The 19,508-nt window shown below is 38.7% G+C and overlaps 3 protein-coding genes across 3 annotated transcripts; all 3 read right to left on the bottom strand.

The window, feature by feature from the left end:
* Positions 1–694: 694 nt before the first annotated feature.
* LOC149673257 (uncharacterized) lies at positions 695–5,774 on the bottom strand. Its single transcript, XM_089840250.1, has 3 exons — positions 5,197–5,774; positions 4,538–5,144; positions 695–715 (listed from the first exon to the last, which is right to left on the bottom strand). Exons 1-3 carry the CDS (start codon positions 5,772–5,774, stop codon positions 695–697), a joined length of 1,206 nt encoding a protein of 401 aa, XP_089696376.1.
* Positions 5,775–5,793: 19 nt separating this feature from the next.
* LOC149673256 (uncharacterized) lies at positions 5,794–6,947 on the bottom strand. Its single transcript, XM_089840249.1, has 2 exons — positions 5,961–6,947; positions 5,794–5,904 (listed from the first exon to the last, which is right to left on the bottom strand). Exons 1-2 carry the CDS (start codon positions 6,945–6,947, stop codon positions 5,794–5,796), a joined length of 1,098 nt encoding a protein of 365 aa, XP_089696375.1.
* A 44-nt stretch (positions 6,948–6,991) lies between these two features.
* On the bottom strand, positions 6,992–7,837 carry LOC149673255 (uncharacterized). Its single transcript, XM_089840248.1, has one exon. It carries the CDS (start codon positions 7,835–7,837, stop codon positions 6,992–6,994), a length of 846 nt encoding a protein of 281 aa, XP_089696374.1.
* Between the last annotated feature and the right edge of the window lie 11,671 nt (positions 7,838–19,508).

Here is a 19,508-nt window from a genome sequence, read left to right as displayed (position 1 = left end):
TAACTTTGAAATAAAATACTTAATTAAGATTAAAACTGCACAAGCTGTTAGTATAGCCCCATGTTTTCAATTTCACACTTAAGTCAATTTAAATTATCTTTAAAATACATTAATAGGCGCGAAATTCGAAAGTGTAGAGTAAAATAAGATTCAAAAGCTCCACTAAAAATTGCAATTAACGTGAAGTATTTATTGAAAGTAATTTTATAACCTAAATGTACACTGCCGAAACACAATCCTACGTTAATTGTCACTCAATTAAATATAATTAACGTGAAATTAAACCAAATATATTCATTTTTTGGATAAAAACTCAAATAACTTTTAATCTTATTTAAAACTACCCAAGCCATTGGTATAAATCCCAATGTTTTCTATTTCACACTTAAGTTAATTTAAACTGTCTTTAAAGTACATTAATTGGCGCGAAATTCAAAAGTTTAAGGTAAAATAATGACTGGCAAAAATGTTAAACTTCACTAAACGTTGCAATTTGGGTAAAAAATTCCAATAAATTATACTTTTAAGCTTAATCGACTCTCCCGAATTGCGCTCAAATTAAGATTAAAACAACGCAAGTTTTTCGCACAGCCACAGATGTTTCCTATTTCACTTTCAAATTGATTTAATTCATCATTAAAATACATCGAAAGCTCTTACATATTTTAGGGTAATTGCAATTAAAGTTAATATTCTATCGAAACTTGTATCCACACTAGATAAACCGTTAAATTAAACTTAATCAAGTATAATTAATGTGAAATCAACCCAAAACACGAATGTTTTTGGAAAATTCATGGATACCTTATAATTAAACTAACAAATTATAATTAAAACTACACTTATCTTACACTCAGCCTCCATTTTCCTGTTTAATTCTTACACTTAAATAAATTGTCATTTAAAAGCATTTTTCCCATATTGAAAGAGAGCCATTGAAAAGGAGCGAAACTTAAAGTTTGGGGGGGGGATTTTACAGTATTTGTGCCTTTTTAACAGGAGTATTGTTACAATTTTAACACTACCAGACTTAGAAATAGCACACGTCCACTGGTCCAAAACCAGTTTATTGGTTGCTTGGACCAGTTTTTAATTGAAAAAATTAATAATTAAGTTTTTTGATGAGAATGGAGGCGGGACCAGTTTAAAAATTCAAGCTTTCTTCCAATTTCTACTCTTAACTTTTCTATTTCAAACACAATAAACCGCATCACTCTAGAGTTTAGACCCAAATGAAGGGCTTGCCAAGTGGTACCAGGTTTTGGTAGTGGTATTAAGTTAGATTTAAAACTACACGGTAGTCGGCAGTCTCGGCACGATTGGAATTTTGAAGTCTCGCAGAGTCAATTTAGTCAAACCTATCCTTTATGGTCAAACTACCTTGAACCTTCTCGCAAGTGGGCTAGCGCCTATATATATAAATAGCCCACGTATATATATATATATATATATATACGGTAAAGCTAACATAATTATTTAAAATTTCATTACATTAAGACTGAAGTGACAGATATTATAAAAAAACGTCTTGATTTGGACCAAGACCGAAAAAACAAACGATATGTGTGAGGTTTATCAATTGGCTGAAGCTTCAGATATTGAAATTTTTTTTAGTTATTTTTATCCATTTAATCCTTAAAAAATATTAAATTCAATCAACTGATTTTACTGTTAATCGATCTATTCCCTCTAAATTAATTTAAAAAATTACATATCTACGCTTTTTCAAGAACAATTACATTTTCCGAAAACATTTTATCATGAAATTAATTATTTTCAAGGGATTTCGTGTAAGCACCTTGACGGACCTAGATTTAATTGTTGCTGGCTTGACAAATTTTCAAATGTGCACCCAAAAAAGTTTAAATCTGTAAGTTGCTAAGAAGACTGATGTTCCAAAAAAATATGATAATTTAAATTTATTTTGATCAGACTAGTTAATAAACTAAATAACTAATGTCGTCTATTTAAGACAAAGCAACATCGTTTATCCTGTGTGGTTTCATTTAGTAGGTAGCTATCTGTAGCACTGGACAAATATGATAACGGTATATAACCAAAGGTAAGGGTAAAGATTACATAAAAAGAAATACGTTTCAGTACCAATGGCTTGTTATATTCATCTCCATTCTTTACCAGTTAAACGAAGAAGGTCACACTTAACTTAACCCCCCCCCCCTTCCTCCATTTCCCCAATATATAAAATTTTACAATCACCAGTGGTTCCAGTGTTTTGGGTCATCTGAGCCGACGCAATACACCCAGCAAATATTACCATATAGGTCGAAACCTTTTCACATTAGTGAACGGTACATGACTCTCCGGACTTGCCCGCCAACCTTAATAACCTAAAACTATAAAACGTTCGTGTACAAGAATGATTATTGTTGTGGCTTGACACTCGCTAGCGCCTGAAGGACCGATCACTCAGTCTAATCGGTGTACATTTGTAAGAGAGTAGACCATTTTAGAAATTACATACAGAGAATTAAAACACAGGTGTGATGCCGCCATTAAGGTCTTCTCTCTCTCGCCCAGAAGCACCGCTATAGGCAGTGCAAGTTGACTAGCCTCCTGCCTGTAGTCAACTTTGTTACCGTCTGGCGGTCAGTCTTGGAAATAGCACAGGTCCACAGGTCAAAAACCAGTTTATTAATTGCTCGGACCAGTTTTTTTATTCAAAATCCGGGGGTTACTGGTCCTTGGGACCAGTTTATTAATTGAGAATTTTTATGAAAATTCAGGAGGGACCAGTTTAAAAATTCTAGACATTATAAATTTCTACTCCATGGATATAGTCTCCTAGCCTTGACATTTTCTAATTCTTTCCTTCCTTGCTACAACCACTGCCCACTCGATCACGCTTTGGCTTCACACGCTTTGCTATAGATTATAGAAGCCCCTCCACACAAGTTTTTCCTATGTAAAAGCGCGTGTTGGTAATTTTGAGCTTTTTCGCTCGAAAAATCCAAGGAGCCAGCTTTTAACATGACCGGCTATGGGAGGAACACCGTTATTTTGCCCTAATTTTGAAACTATTGGTGCAAACCTCTTGAAATTTTAAAGAGATGTGAAAAAACAACGTTTGCTATGTTTTGGAAATTTTGAAAAGTTTCCCTTCTTTTTTTGTATAAATATTAGAACGAAAATTAGCCCTACTTGAAGGGCTTGGTCTTGGAACGGTTTAATATTTCGTTTCACTTGTTCGAATCTCTTGAAATTTTAGTGAGAGGCACATTGAACGGTTTTAAGTTATGATGCAAAGTTTCGAAGTTTTCAAAGAAACAATTCACTTCCAAAAAATTCATTAAAATTGTGCTTGTGCATAATCCTACAACCTATTTAGTCGCTTAGGGAAATTTTAGGAAAAGGACTATTCGTTTTAAAAGTTCGAAATTTTCCACAATAATTTAAAAACTTTAAATATGCCTTTCACTAAAATTTCAAGAGACTCGAACCAGTGAAGCTGAAAGAAACAAATTTAAACTGTTTGAGACTAAGCCATTAAATTATGGTTCATTTTCGTTTTAATGTTGTTACAAAAAGCTTTGTAAGAGAAAAACTTTGCACAAAAATACCAAACATTATTTTGCAAATCTCATTAAAATTTCAAGAGATTTCAACCAGTATTTTCAAAATTAGGACGGAAATGTTAAGAGTTAACTCTGATTTTTGACATAATTTTGCATCTATAGCCCGATCGAGTGCGCTGTGCGTCAACGAAATACTCCCTTAATTTTTCAATAGGATTAGTAAAAAATAAATTAGGGATAGGGTCACTGGTCCCAAGGACCAGTTTAATATTGTAGACGCTGGGGGTCACTGGTCCCGAGGACTAGTTTCAAAAAAATCCTTATTTCCAAGACTGCTGGCGGTGACCCTTGGTGCGAGGGATAATACCCAATGGTGGCCTCGCCACTGTGTGTTTTCCGAAATGGTATTTACGCGTGCTAAAATGATTATGCGTAATACGTTACCGGTGTACAAGTAACGCCAACAATGTAGAAAGGGGTGCTGACGTTATAAAACTCTAAAGTACGAAGAGGGAAATTGCAGTGCAACCTTTCCTTCATAGTCGCGACATTAGAAATGTAGCATTTCGATATACGAAATTAAATGTATGAATTCGTGCAGGGTGGTTTGGAATCGACTTTTAAAAATTTACATTTTCCTTTCGAATTATGTCAAAGTTCGCTTGGTCTTTTTAGACAGAGTGTTTCAAATATTCAATACTGAGCTCTTAACACGTACTCCCTTCAAAATAATTAATTTCATGATAAAATGTTTTCGGAAAATGTAATTGTTCTTGAAAAAGCGTAGATATGTAATTTTTTCAATTAATTTAGAGGGAATGGATCGATTAACAGTAAAATCAGTTGATTGAATTTAATACTGATTAAGGATTAAATGGATAAAAATAACTAAAACAATTGCAATATCTGAAACTTCAGTCAAATGATAAACCTCACACATATCGTTTGTTTTTTCGGCCTTGGTCCAAACCAAGACGTTTTTTTATAATAGAGTATGATCTGACTTTTTTGTCTCTACCCTCTAACTGTTCCTTGATTATACCCGTCTTCCAATACGTCCTGGGAAGTTTGTCCTCGTGTATCAAAACGAGGTCTCCCACCTTTAATTCGGTTTCCATCTTTGGATTGTTTTGGTTATGTGCTGAACGCAGTTCTAGCACATATTCCTTTCGCCAACGTGACCAGAACTGGTCCAGCAACCTTTGCCTGTACTTATACCTCTTTTGAAGCTCTGACTGGCTAGCCGTGACCTTTTCCATCTCTGAGAAGGACCTCGAAGGCAGAGTGGTTATGCGTTGACCCACAAGAAAATGTCCAGGGCTGAGCGGCGAAGGTTCCTCCGCGTCGTTATAAACAAACGTCAGAGGCCTTGAATTTATTATCGCCTCAACTTCAGTCAGCGTGGTCTCTAACTCTTCGTGAGTTAAACTAGCTTTCCCCAGCACCTTTTTCAATGCCAGTTTTGTTGACTTGACCAACCTCTCGTAAAACCCGCCATGCCAGGCGGCTCTTTCGGTGATGTACTTCCACGTGATAGCCTTGCCCGCTATAAAGTCCTTTAACTGTGGGCTCTTGATTTTCGCCCAAATGTCCTTCAGTTCTATTTCCGCTCTTTTGAATGTACGCGCGTTGTCCGAGTATATTACCCTTGGAATGCCTCTACGTGAAATAAACCGCCGAAGCGCGAGGAGGAAATTTTCTGTTGTTTGATCCGACACGAGCTCGAGATGAATCCCACGCGTCACCACGCACGTATGTCTTTACTGTGCTTCTTCCGGTCTTCACGAAAAGTGTGCCCGCGAAATCTAAGCCACACACTGTGAACGTGGGCGCTTCCGTAATTCGATCTTGAGGTAAAGGAGCAAAACTCATTTGTCCAGGTTTTGCAGTGAATCTCTTGCAAGTGACGCAACGTCCTAGAATTGTCTTCGCCACTTGTCGGCCTCGTGTTATCCAAAAGTTTTCTCTAACCTTCTTTAGGGTATCTCGTAGCCCAGAGTGCATTAGTCGGGAATGATGAAACATGACCAGTAGTTCTGAAAGTCTATTCTTTCCTGATAGAATGTAAGGATGCTTTTGACTGTAACTGAAGTTCGATTTGTTTAGTCTTTCTCCCAAACGAATAGTCCCATCACTATCTAAGATGGGGTTTAAAGTCCAAAGTTTCGAGCCTGTACCCACGCCCTGCCCTTTCCTTAATTTTTCCAGTTCTTCAGAGAAGTCTTCGGCTTGCGCCTGCATAACCAAATCCCTTTCGGCCTTATCCATTTCCTCTGCCGTGAGTGGACCAACTTTCTTGTTCCCAGGATTTTTTCCATTCCATATACATCTCAGGATCCATGCCATTACTCGCTTTGCCCTTGTCAATGTACTGAAACGAGTCAGATCTATTATGGATTAGTTTTTAGGTAATGCAGCGCAGCTTGCTTGAACCACTTCCAGATATCTTGGTCTCATTTCCGTTTCAATCTCTTCGACCCTTGGTTCGCTATTCCTTCCGGTTGGCCATTGATCTTCTTTAAGTTTCAACCATTCTGGGCCTCGCCACCACATGTCGCTTGTTAGCAGCTTTTCGACGTTCATGCCCCTTGTTGGTAGATCCGCCGGATTCTCAGTTCCTTTCACGTGGTTCCAAACAACTGGTTCCGTATTTGCCTGTACTTCCTGTACCCAGTTGGCCATAAAGGGTTTCCATTTTAGAGAATTTCCCTTGATCCAATGTAGTGCAATTTGCGAGTCCGTCCACATGTGGACGCTTGAAATTTCCTCATGCAAATTGTTCTTGACATATCTCAGCATCCGAGCTCCTAGGACTGCGCCCATCAGCTCCAACCTGGGCAAGGTTATCCTTTTCAAGGGTGCCACCCTCGTTTTTGACAGGAGCAATTTGACGCCCACGAGTTCGTTTGAATTCTCGTATCTTAGATATATTACCGTTGAATACGCTCGTTCGCTTGCGTCACAGAATACGTGAATTTGACCTCTTTCGATTTCATTTTCAGTGAGACCGCCATAATAATGTCGAGGAATTTCGAGTATGTGTAACCTTGGAAGTTCTGCACACCAATCTTCGAACCTCTTCCCTAACTCTCCTGTTAGTGTTTCATCCCATTTGAACTCGCCTTGCCAAAGTTCTTGAAACAGTATTTTCATTCTAACGATGAATGGGGCCAAAAACCCTATAGGGTCGAAGATACGTGCTACGCACCTCAGGACACTTCTCTTGGTTATTTCCTTGGTGGTAATAAATTCCAGGAGCGACCGCAAATCGAATACTAGTGTGTCGTTGTCTGGATTCCACGTCAATCCTAGAAACTTCAGGTTCTCCTTGAGCTCTTCCGTTTTAAATGAATGACTCCGGACGTTCCACTTGGGCTCTGAGTCTTCCTGGTCCCACCTAGCCTGTAACGCCATTGAATTTGTGCGCCATTTTCGAAGGTTCATCCCTGCCTTCTTCATTAATTCTTTTGCCTTAACTGATATCTCGTACGCTTCGTGTCATCTACGTACGTTCCTTCCTTCAGTAGTTGACAGAGTTTGCCCTGTTCATCTTCATGCTGCTTAAGGTGATGATGTATTGTAGCCGAAAGCAGGAATGGACTAGGAGAAGCTCCAAACGGTACTCTGGTTATTCGATTTGTTTTGATCTCATCCAACCTTTGAGGATCTGCGTACCACAGAAAGCGAACCGCGTCTCTGTCCCTTGGAGACAACGAAATCATCAAAAACGCCTTTTCTACGTCGGCCGTGAACGCCGTTTTGAATTTTCGAAACCGAATAAGAATTCCGAGTAGCTCTGGATTGAGATTTATTCCAGTAGACAAGCAGTCATTGAGCGAAGGAACCCCATTCTCGTGGGACGAAGCGGCGTACACCACTCGTAACTTGGTCGTATCGTGGTTTTCGCGGATGACCGCTTGATGGGGTAAATAATACCTTGGGTTATTATTCGAATTATCTTCTTCCTTAACCTCTTCAATTATTCCCTTTTCTTCCTGCTCCCGTATGACGTCTCTGTATCCCTTAAATAATACAGGATCTGTTCTAAATCTCTTGGCTAGTCTCAGAGTTTTTCTTTTGGCCACATTATAGTTATCACCAAGCTCTTCCTTTCGTTCGTTCCATGGTAGGCACACTTCGTATCGGTCATTCTTAAAAGTGACAGTATACTCAAAGTTTTCCAAAACCTTTAGTTCTGTTAGGGATTTCGTTCCATCTTCCTTAATCCCAATAGAATCAAGCTCCCATAAGGCTTGAATTTGCTTGTTCAGTTCGGTTTCAGCGTCATTGACCCCAATTGTCATTACTGAGACACTGTTTACTCAAATCGACGATGTAGACGAATGTGAGATTTCGGTCCCTGTACTGACCATCCGAAGATAGTCTCTACCGCTACCAGCTTTTCTCCTAACCGTTCGACCTGCCCTGTCAGGATTGTCCACATGTGGTCTGATCCGACTAATATTCCAAGGTCTCCATTTCCTGTGAAGCCTGAATCTTGTTCGTCTGCAACTTCCAGCCCTCTCTTTCGAAGTTCCGCTATCATGTCACCTTCTGGGATGGCAATGAGAGCGCTACAGATATTAGGAGACTCGAGCGCGTCTATTTCGATCCTATTCCTGGGATCTCGAATATTTTCCAGCGTTTTTCTAACGAGTCTTCTTTTAACCCTCTCTGGGGTATCGCTTTCAAATCTGTATACTTCCAGAATTTCTTCGCCGATAACTGATAAGTTACAACGACGCGAGATTTCTTCCTTGATGAATTTTCGATGACTTGCGCTATCGAACAGGCAGCGAAGCCTTTCTTGTTGCTGTTTCGGCCCACGAAGTGTCGCCTGCGCCGTTTGGAGATATATAGTTCTCCTGTTCATTTGGTTTGTTGACGTTGAACCGTCAAGTAACGGTGGCTTCCGTTCCATAACTACTACTAGTCACAGTTGGTAGTTTCACTAAAACCGCTTTTTCGTTTCCTCCTTTGCAGCAACCGCTTGAGCCCGAATGCCCCGATGTGCTCGCGCTGTCCTCTTTTCCCGCCGCGTCTTCCCGTAAACGTTGTTTTGCCAATGTTTTAGCTTCACTAATTTCCTCCATATACTCAAGTGAAATTCTATAGTCCTCGTCGAAATCATTATTGTCCGTGATTGCATTTTGCACTTCTAAGTCCAAAGCTGGGAGTAAAGATTCCTTTTGAATAAGTTGTTCCAGCCAAACTTCCAATCTTTTCGTGTCGACCGGTTCCGTATTAAGGCAATCATCCATTTTATTCATTAACCTCGTAATTGAAGCCTTTAAACTGCCTCGTTTCCTGACCGTTGTCGACGCCATTTTTCCCGGTTAATTAACTATGATATCCAAATTAATTTGTCCAATTATCTAAAGTTCCTATTTTTCCAGGTTTCGGCACCAAATGTTGAGTAATGTTGTTGGGATATCATTCGTATTTAACTAATTTCCAAATACTCCCGAAATTATCATTCGCACAGAGTAACAAACAAAAAAATAAGGTTTATTTGACTGGTGTAAAAAGGTACAACTTATTTCGCCTATCCTTAGAATCTAACTGATTTTCTCTTAACAAATCCCCCTTTTCGCTGGTGCAAAGGAGAGGGTTGTTTTTCAAATTTAACCCCTCTTCCAAAGCTCCCCACGAAAGGGGCCTAACCCATGTAAGCTTGTGTGCCACCGCGACTCCTAAGCTGTCAAACGCTCTCGTCGATGACACAAACTTTCCCTTATTGACCACCCAAGAGCGCGTTTCTTGCTAACTCCAAAACTTTCCACTATTTCTTATAAACAGTTTCAACACAGGGTCAGTGGTCTCGAGCGCTATATTAATAAATTTCATTTGTAAGTCTTACACGAAGGAGTCTGTGTTTATATCCTTGTAGTTTCTGACTTTAAGCATTTTCTTCGGGATTTTGGGTCATATCTTCTTTCTTGTTAGCAAAATCATATCATGATCTGACACTCCACAGGTTATTACCTTTACATTAAGTATTCTATGTGGGTAATTCGTATATGCGTGATCTATTAGGGTTCTTGTCTGTAGCGTTTTGTGGTTGGTTCTTGTATCATTTGTTTAAAATCAGCCAGGGTATTTGTTAGTGCTTTTGTTTTCGCCGAAAGAGGGGTTGCTATTATATCACAGTTGGTATCCCCTAATACCATCAATTCACTATTCGATTTGGATCCTAACCAAGTAATATGGTTATGTAGTTCTTTAAGAGTCTCTTCCACTTTAGGAGTTGGTGGAATATATAGAATACCTATATAGAACTTGCTAGATCTTTGGTAAATTAATTCCATCCAGATCGACTCCACATCGGAGTGGTGTAATTTATCTGGTTTAGGTATTATTCGGTTTATAGGTAACATGTCTTTGTGATATACGGCAATACCTCCCCCCCCCTTTTTCCCAGCCTATCTTCCCTCCATAGTGTGTATCCTAGTATATTACAGACTACGTTTGGTATGTCGTCGTGCAGCCAGGTCTCGCTTAAGCCTAATATGTCTATGTTATGGCTTTTAAGTAAATTCAAGAAGTTATATCAGTATCTCAGAGAGAAGATATAAGATGCCTTTGTATTCGCGCGCCATAGTCCCAGTCCCCCTTTCAAAATACAAGGGGGGACGTAAAAGGAGGCGCAGGGCTATTTCGCTCTCGTCAGTCGGAAATTTTCCTCACTCGCGTCGTCGCGCTGACGTGAGTTTTCAAGAACCAATGAGATGCTGGTTGTAATTTAGAGACGGGGATTGACTGCGGACCTACGTTAGGACTGGAGATAAAGCTGGAAATCTGGCGAATTTATATCTTCTCTCTGAGATACTGATATAACTTCTTGGTAAATTTTCCACTTCGGTAATCTTATATTTTAAACTTTTTATATTCAGGTAGGCAATTTTTAGTCCCGGTCAACGCTTTCCCTCCCCATTGCTTCCAGGCTTGCAATCGTATGTAGCTTGATTAACAAATGTAGGGTTTTGAAGTCAGACTTCATGTTGATTTCATTAGAATTATCCATTTCTTTTGGTCGCCTGTATCGTTTTACGGCTAGTGGTGCTGGCCAATTCTAAAGGTTTAGAATATTTTTATCAAATTTCCCATTACATTCTATAATGAAGTCTGCAGTCCAGTATTCGCCACCATCATGCGGGTATACATTGACACCCGTTACGTTTATCCCTTCTATATGAGCTACGATATCTTCGGCCCTCAGTTCGGCCCCGCAATTTGTTAATATATATCTAGATTTTGGTAAGGAGGACCAGCTTTATAGCTCGGGTCATCATTTACTCCCCAGATTTTAAGGTTTTCCTCCGATAGCAATTTATCCGTTGTTAAGCAGCGGCAAGAGACCCCAGAAGGCCAGATGTTCGGGTCAAGTACCTTATCGGTATCACTGCTGCACCGAAGAACATAGCTTTTGGTATTGCTGCCAGGTGTTCTACTCGTGCGGGGGAGAATCCCCCCCTCGCACGAGGTATTGGTCCCGGTTTTTCAAGTTCTCTCTAGCATAGCTTTGGCAATGCATGGCGACAGGAAAACCGTGTGTTTGGGGCTTTTCATCCCTATCATCCCGATTTCGAGTTTTTTAAGTAAACACTTATTTGCTGACTCCACCAGAACGAACTCTAGTTGAAGACACAAAAAAGGATAAATAGACCCCGCCTCCTCCCAAGCCGGGGATGGTGCGGTGGTTTAGTGATAGTGGCGCACGATGGTGCGGTAGTTTAAGGATGGTGCTAGGGAATAACTTTCCTTCTGAAGAATTACGCTGTCTGCTAGGTGTTCTACTGTTAAGTTAATATTTATTTAGCTCAAAACTGATGGTATGGCGTCTAGTAAAGAAATTTTCACCTCATGCTTGCTTTTTAGCCCCTATTTTTTCACTTTTTTATTATCTTACATATCCCGCACGAGTGTCCTTTCTAAAACAGCAGCTGCTATTTCTTGAAGAGCAGTTATGATTAACGCCGCTGTTTTTTGGAATCGCGGTTGCTATTTCGAGAACTGCTCTTCCGAGAATTGCTCGAGTTACACCCCCCCGAGAGGTACGGGCCCCGGGAAAATGGACCAAATTGCCCCCCCTCTCGACGGCACAGAAGATGTTGAAGCTTTTCCGTGGCCTATCGCGAGAGAAACAAAACTTAAACCTCCGTTTATATTTTACTTTCATGCTTAGTGAGAAAAGGGAAAACAAGGGACTGAGAGCACATTAAAGGGACTGCAAAGAAGGCATCGGCGGCAGGGTAAAAATTATTTGAAATACGTCACAGACAACACGTGATGCCAAGATACAAAGACTCCTCATGGAGTGGAACTGCACATCTAGTCCTTTTTTTCGCGAGATTGCAGCACCAATTCCATGAAGTGGTGGTTTTCGAAATAAAACGAACTAAGCTTCTTTGAACCACGCCTCTCCTTGGTCACGTGCCTCTGACGTATTTCAAATAATTTTTACCCACCCGCCGATGCCTTCTTTACATTCCCTTTAAGAGGAGGCTAAAGTTTCAAAAATTACTACTCTTCATCACTTTTTGAATTTTACTGTTTAGTTGAAGATTAATTAAGTTTTATATTTATATTTATATTTTCACAACCATTATCCACTAGAATTAAACAAGGTCGAGGCCCGGCTGGGACCCCGAGAGGTACGGGCCCGGGAAAAAGGACCTAACTGCCCCCCTCTTTCGACGGCCGTGTGAATTATAACGACATACTACCCTCTCATTTTAGGGATTGGCTTGGGGGCCCTTTTCAAAACGGTGGCAGATAGCTGTGCAACTTGCCAGTCCGCCCCTGAGAAAGTACTATTTTGTTACTCTAGCTCAAATAGGAACAAAATGGCAGCCAAATGAAAATGTCCTGAAACTTTTGTCCGGGACTGTACTACATTAGCTCATACGAAAATAACACGCCTTCCCCACCTATAACCACACGTAGTTAATACGGAGATTGTATTTGCGTGACTTTTATTTATAACGGTTCCTATTTTACCATCACGATATGTCTATGGGAAAATTTAGTCTTTCTCACCAAAAAGTGGGATTAAATTTATAGTTTCTAAATTCACCCTTAGAAAACATGATTTTCGATATTGAAATTTGTTCAAGGTTTATAGATTGGTACTCCCCTTGGTTTGCTCTTGGTATTGTAAAATACGATTTCATAAATTAGCTTATATTTTAAGGTACACACACGTGAATGATGATAATGAAGATTCCTTGGAGGTTTGTCACTAAAAATAAAACATTTTAGCCTTAAATTTGAAATAAGTGCCCCACCCTGGGTTTCATTGAGTGATATTCAAGTTGCAAAGCAGATCTGTTCCACACGAGAGAGGAAAATTTGCACATCACCTGCTGCGCAGGCTGTCTTTAACTTCTGGCAAAACTCGCTACTTGAATATGTAACCAGAGCGCGCTATTGATGTCGAAATTGCAACAAGCAACGCCATGACTAAAAAACCTTAGGGTTCGAATATTGTACCTATGCGTAAACTTAAAAAATATATTCTCACGTCGCTGATCGATTAAGCTTTAAAAAGAGCTTGAAGGGTGGAAGATAGGAACTGGGTAAACTTAATAGCGAAGTCCACCGACTGCACTAGAACACTCTAAGCGCACTCTGGGCCAGTTTTCGTCCGTCACTGGGAACACGAGTGCAACACTCGCCAAGAATCGCCTTTTCATACTGGCCCCAAATACTGCCAGAGAATTGCTCTTTGTTCCTCTGAAAAATTCGACGGAGCGACGGTCCTCGAGTGTTTTTACGTTCTTTTATATTAGTTCGGTTTCTTCCACTTTTAACTAATTATAATGGCTGGTTCTTTCGAGTGTGAATTAAGAATAAGAAACAACAACCACGATGTTCGGGTGCCATATTTGTTCTAAGGTTTATTGTAGCCTGCTTTGACTAGTTCGTTAGCGACCTCTAGCGATGAGTAATACAAAACAATTTGACCCGCAAAGTTTAAATAAGTAAAATATATAACAAGTGTGACGTAGTAGCGAGTTAGGTCGTGTTCCTCTGACGATACGTTCTCCGCCAAAACTCTAGTTCGTGAAATCTTCTCAACCTGAGAGCACTCTAGTTTTCTTGACAAGGCTTAATTAAAATGGATGGTCGAGCTTTATTTGAAATTCAGAGTAAAAATGGTCGAGAATACATTTCAGGCATTATGAAAATCGTTTAAAAGCAAGGTGTTACTTTTCATTAACCATTTTTCATTTCACTGTATAATTTTAAAGCGAATGAGTTTATCTTCTTTCAATCCTTCATACTCCCATTGTAAGGGCCCACTACAAACAGTTTTTCTCATACGCATTTCCAGAAAGCGGACCTGGTAACAATTGCAATGAGTTACGAATTTGGAATGCGAAACGAATTGTCCTCAAAATTCACAGTACCATTCATGTACGCCCATCAAAGATTACTGTCTGCCAAAAATCTGACGTTCAACGGTGCTCCAGTAGGAGCCTTCGACAATTTAAAAACTATTTCCATTTTTGTAGGTATAGAGATGTGGGTCCATAAATTACCGTAATTTTACGAAGGTAATTTACCGTTAAATTGCGTAAATTACCGTAATTTTACAAAGGTAATTTACCGTTAAATTGCGTACATTACCACGGTAATAAGCCTGCTATAACATACAATACCATAAATTACGGTAATTTTTGTTATTCCATAACTATAATCGCTAACGTACAGGTAATTTTGCTAGGTGTGGTTATGTAACCGGACCTTGCTTTGCACTGATGATCTGTACGTGTGTTTGTTTGTGTGTTTGTGGCCGGAAACTCCCCATGAACAAGTGTGACTAGATACCGAATAAGATAAGATCTGCTACCTCATTGGAGCAAAAACTTGTGCAGGAAAAGGACATTGGGGCTTTTGTTTGCGTTTCAAACGGTTAAACTGACTTCGGACGTTAAACTAATTAGTTGGGACCAATGTTAAGAAAAGATCCTCTTCCGGCTTTTGGGAGTATTGGGAAATAAACAACATTGGTATCGTCTAGGACTTCACCCTGTTATACTGGGGAAACCCTCCAATTTGGTTTAGTTTGATGGACAGCTGTGGCGAAGCCCATTTGTTGAAAGCGTTTCAAATTAATTTTCTCTTTACTATAGTTTCTGGGGTTAGCGCGGGTAGGGGGATAGAGAATGCGGGCAAGTAAGCTAGAGTGAGAGATTCACTTTTAGGCGGTAAGGGCACTATGTGTCAAGGCTGGGTTGCTGTTTACGATTTGCGAGTGTGTATGTTTGTGGTTTGTCTGTTGATGTTGGGTAGACGAAAAGAGCTTTTCAGCTATGTTTGTTAAGACCTTAATGTACCCCAATCGAATATTACCTAAAGTGTTATCAGGCTTTTGGTGCAACATGATTACACCGCGATATTGAAATCGTTCCCTTCATGTAAGCTATGACCAAACGTAACGTAACAATTAGAGTTACGAAATGTCAAACTACTCCAATCAATCAGATTTAGTCGTCGAGGAACGAGTTACAATTCGGGGCAAACATTTTCCTTCAGTTCCAAATTATCTTCTGTTCGTGTAAAATAAATCTTTCAAAATAATGATGTAGAATGGAGTGTATATAAAATATGTAGAATTTTATCTTCGTGTAAATCTGTAGAATGTATATCTTTAAGTATGTGAAGCGTATTCAAGAACTCTGTTGTTAGTGCCGGTGAATTTAAGGTTAAGCCTTTTGCTTGAGAGGTATCTATTTTTTTGCAAAGTAATTCATAATCTCTTCTCTTAAAACACATCAGGTTTGGAGCGGGCTGCTTTGCGTCATGGGAGTCTTAACGATGATTGATATCATTCAAAAGCGAGTCAAGGGAATTCCTGGATCAATGATGTCCGTTGCTGTTCAAAAACTCTTCCTTTATTTCGGAGCCATTTTGGGAAAAGGTAGGGTCTCCAGAGTCGATAAACGATTATTTATAAACAAAGTTGTGGATATAATATGATTTAACAAGCAAGTTCTGAGAACAACTTTCGAGTATCGATAAAGATAAGATGACGTTGACAATGGAGAGATAATGCCGAGTTCTAAAAAATCAGTGCTTATTCTAGAGGGCCGGTAGGCCCTTCTAGATAAGATCCTACACCCTCCCGTAATGTTAAATGAAAATTGACAGATTTTCGCCGATTTTCCCATAGGAATAACATGGGGTTTTTGGTGCTCCTGCACATCGAATCATTTAAAAACTAAAGCGAAGTTACGTTTCGGAATACTTTCAAATTAACAAGTAACTATTCAAGGTGTGCCTTTTTCAAGTTTCATCAAAATTAATTAAGTCTAAGTATGTTAATTTAATTAAAAATGTAAGTACCTCAAAAGAATATGCTACAGGAGACAACGCTAATTGTTCATTACTCTACAGTGGACGACGCTAATTTGCCATTTCACCGCCTTGAAACTTTAACTTAATATTTTTCAATAAATATAACACTAAATTTATTAAACATTTCTCTGGCGGGTCTAATTTTCGTTTAATTATTTGTCTCGGTTGAAATTCTATACTTAAGATACCTTTTTAATTTATATTTTAGATGTTAGTTTCGACCAAGACTTAAGTTGCCTTACTTAGGCCATGGATTTATAATAGAAGCTTACGCTTCATGGATATTTCACTGTAGCCTTCAGTAAGGCATTTTGATTTTAAACACATTTATGTCATAAAAATTCGCGTGGGTGGGGACTGGGGGGGGGCTGATGACGTAGAAGTTGAGGCAAACTTTTTTCTTTCGGCGCGCGTGCGCGCGCGCTTTTCTAAAAATAAATTCGCGCGCGCTATTAAAAATTAGAACTCGATCACGTGAAAAACTTCAACCCCCCCCCCTGAATTTGTCTCAAATTCTACGTCACAAACGCGCGTGCCAGGCTGGTACTATTTCAGACGAGGAATAAATGTTGTGCGCGTTTTAAGGTGAGTGAAATATCAAGGAAGCGTAAGCTTCTATTATAAATCCATGCTTAGGCAGACTATTGAGCGAGTCTATGCAATGAGTGATTGTAAAAGCTTGAAGGATAGATGGATCAGTGTTGGAAATAAGGATTTTTTTATAACTGAACCTGTGGCCTAGGTATTTTAATTAAAATAACTGGCCACGGTGCCACTCACTGTAAACGTACAACGGCAGTGAACGCAATGTCTTGGATAATTGCAATCGTAAAGTGGACTGTAAAAGATACGGCTTTAATAGTTTAAAAATCGTGGCAGGATGTTGGTTTTGAAGTTGACCATAAAGCTCGGGTTCTAAAACGAATTGTGAGCCGTATCTTATAAGAATTAGTAGAAGTGTAGAACCATTTTTAACCTCGTCCTAGAAGTGAAAAATTTCGCATTTCAGGAAAAATTTTTTTTTATAATAGATTAATACAAATGGAGACTGAAGGAACAGATATTATATAAAAATGGACTTGGTTTGCCCAAGCCTAAAAATCAAAACGATAAGAGTTTTTTCCAGTTGACTGAAGCTCGGATATTTTATTTTTCTATATAATTTTAAAGACAATCCGTATTTTACTACTCCTGATTTTACTGGTAATGGATTTATTTCCTATAAATTAATTGATATAAAAAATTACTTATCTCAGATTTTTCAACAACAATTCCATTTTCGTAAAATTTTATCATGAAAAATCTGAGATAAGTAATTTTTTATTTCAATTAATTTATAGGAAATAAATCCATTACTAGTAAAATCAGGAGATTGAATTAAATTTTAAAGAGTAGTAAAATACGGATTGTCTTTAAAATTATATAGAAAAATAAAATATCCGCGCTTCAGTCAACTGGAAAAAACTCTTATCGTTTTGATTTTTAGGCTTGGGCAACCCAAGTCCCTTTTTATATAATCTCTATGGGTTCAGTAAGTTACCTTGTTGTTCCAACTCCTTCATTTTTCGAAATATTAATAATTCTTTAATAGTTACATCATTATAGTTAAGGTTACGTTATATTATTGAGATAAATCAACGGGATATTTAAAATGCGTTTATTATAACGTGTTTGTTTATCAAGAATTACGTAAACAACAACAACAACCACAAATAATCATGTTTAACTTATATCGGTGTATTTTATATCTTTAGTCGTCACGATAGTTTTTATTGTAGATTTGTGCTTGAAATAGATCATATTCTCCGATGACGGATATTTGAATTTACGTAAATGAAATAGAATAAAGTGTTTTCAATGTTCGGTTGTAAGTTGTAAGATTTTATGTCGTTGTAAATATTTGTCATTATTTCAAAATCAATAAGGTGTACTTTTTTAAGACGTTTTGATTGATTGATATTCTGATTAATCGCCTCTATATTTCTTCCAGCCGAGGATTATTTCAAGGAACAAGATGGCGACGCAAACAGTTAGAGCCGATAAAGTAAGGTAAAAGACGCTAGAAACGGCGAATAACGTCAGGTCTGACGCGGTCTTCATTGGACGTTCCCATTTGACGAAATCCATGGCGTAATCCCCGGGGAAATCAAAATATCTAAACGCTTTCGTCTCGAAGAAAACGAGCATTCTAAATAATAATCAAAACCAAATTAGTTTGCAGTTAACAATATAAGAATGGAGCGGTTATCAATTACCCTTTTTCGTAGTTTTCACGAAAGATCGGGTTGCTGAAAAAGGATGAATTGGCTGGAAAGACGATTTAATCGCTTTTTAGCGATTTCGAAAAGTAGAATACGTCTAATTTGGTTTTCCATTCACTGATGATGTCATCGTCTTGCATAAGAACGTAACCCAACGTAGCAGACAAGAAATTTTGGTTCAAAATCAAAGCTTTATGGCCGTCTACAATTTCCTGGTAGACTTCTAACGAAACCAGGTCGTAAAATTCGCAAAAATTCTCCTCGTTCAAGTGTTTCTTCATCCAGTTATCGAGCCCTTCCTCTTGCCTGGCCTAATAAATTGACAAAATTAGTTATGAAAGGATCGAACTGGATTTATAACAAGCTAACGCTTACTCTATTGCTTAGACTGTGGTGAACCAATGCGTCTTTTATCATCAGTGGTTGAACATTGGCGTGACGCTGCATGTATTGAAGATCTTCGAGCGTTTCGATGAATAAATATTTTTCACTGAAGAACTCGGACTTGAGGAAACAACTCATGAGGAACCCGATAAAGGTGACGCCAACTACCCAAAAAGCGTAGGCGAGACGCTCGGAAATATGATGCAATTGACCAGGGTACGCTGCTTGACACGAGAGACAAAATGTGTTTCCCAAATTACTGCTATTTTTGAGAGATAAATTTACTTACGTTCAAAGAAGAGCACAGAAAAGATATCCCATAAAACCATCAGATATCGCGTTATTACTTGATTTAAGTTACTTCTCGACTTTGTTAGGATGGCGTGCCACAATTTGTGAGTCAATAACAGTGATGTAACAATGGCGAAAAAGCCAATGCCGACACCAGACTGGAAATGTAATTGATTAGAATTTTCGGAATTAGACGTACGTGGATCCTGAGCAGATGTACCATCAAATCCATTGACAAGAATGAGAGTGAAGTTGACAGTGACACTTTGGGTGCCGCTGACAATATGATCGTCTCGGTGAAGTCGTAAAAACCACTGGAAACAAGTCCTCTCACCTTGCTTAAAGTGGAAATATCCGATGGAGCAAGTATGATGTCCAAACTCTGAAAATACCTCAGAAAACTGAATACTAACTAATGACCACAATGTTTTAGCAGTGATCTTGATAAGCCTTCTAAATTGTATGATCAACCCCCTACAATCTAGTGGGATGTTGAATCTGTAACTTACGGTTGGTAATTTTCCACCCTTGATTAAGTCTATGACATCCATTGCGCTGATCGGTTCGTAAACAGGGCTATTGAACAAAATATTATCTTGAAAACCTCAACTATTTGTCAAACAATTTTAACCATTTACGTAAAATTATGAATCATAGTTCCATATCCGATAGCATC

Source organism: Phalangium opilio, unplaced genomic scaffold (genome assembly GCF_054372755.1).
Source record: "Phalangium opilio isolate 3A_F unplaced genomic scaffold, DU_Popi_V2 ptg000053l_1, whole genome shotgun sequence".
In the NCBI taxonomy this organism is placed as follows: Eukaryota; Metazoa; Arthropoda; class Arachnida; order Opiliones; family Phalangiidae; genus Phalangium; species Phalangium opilio.
This window is presented reverse-complemented; position numbering and strand designations above follow the sequence as displayed.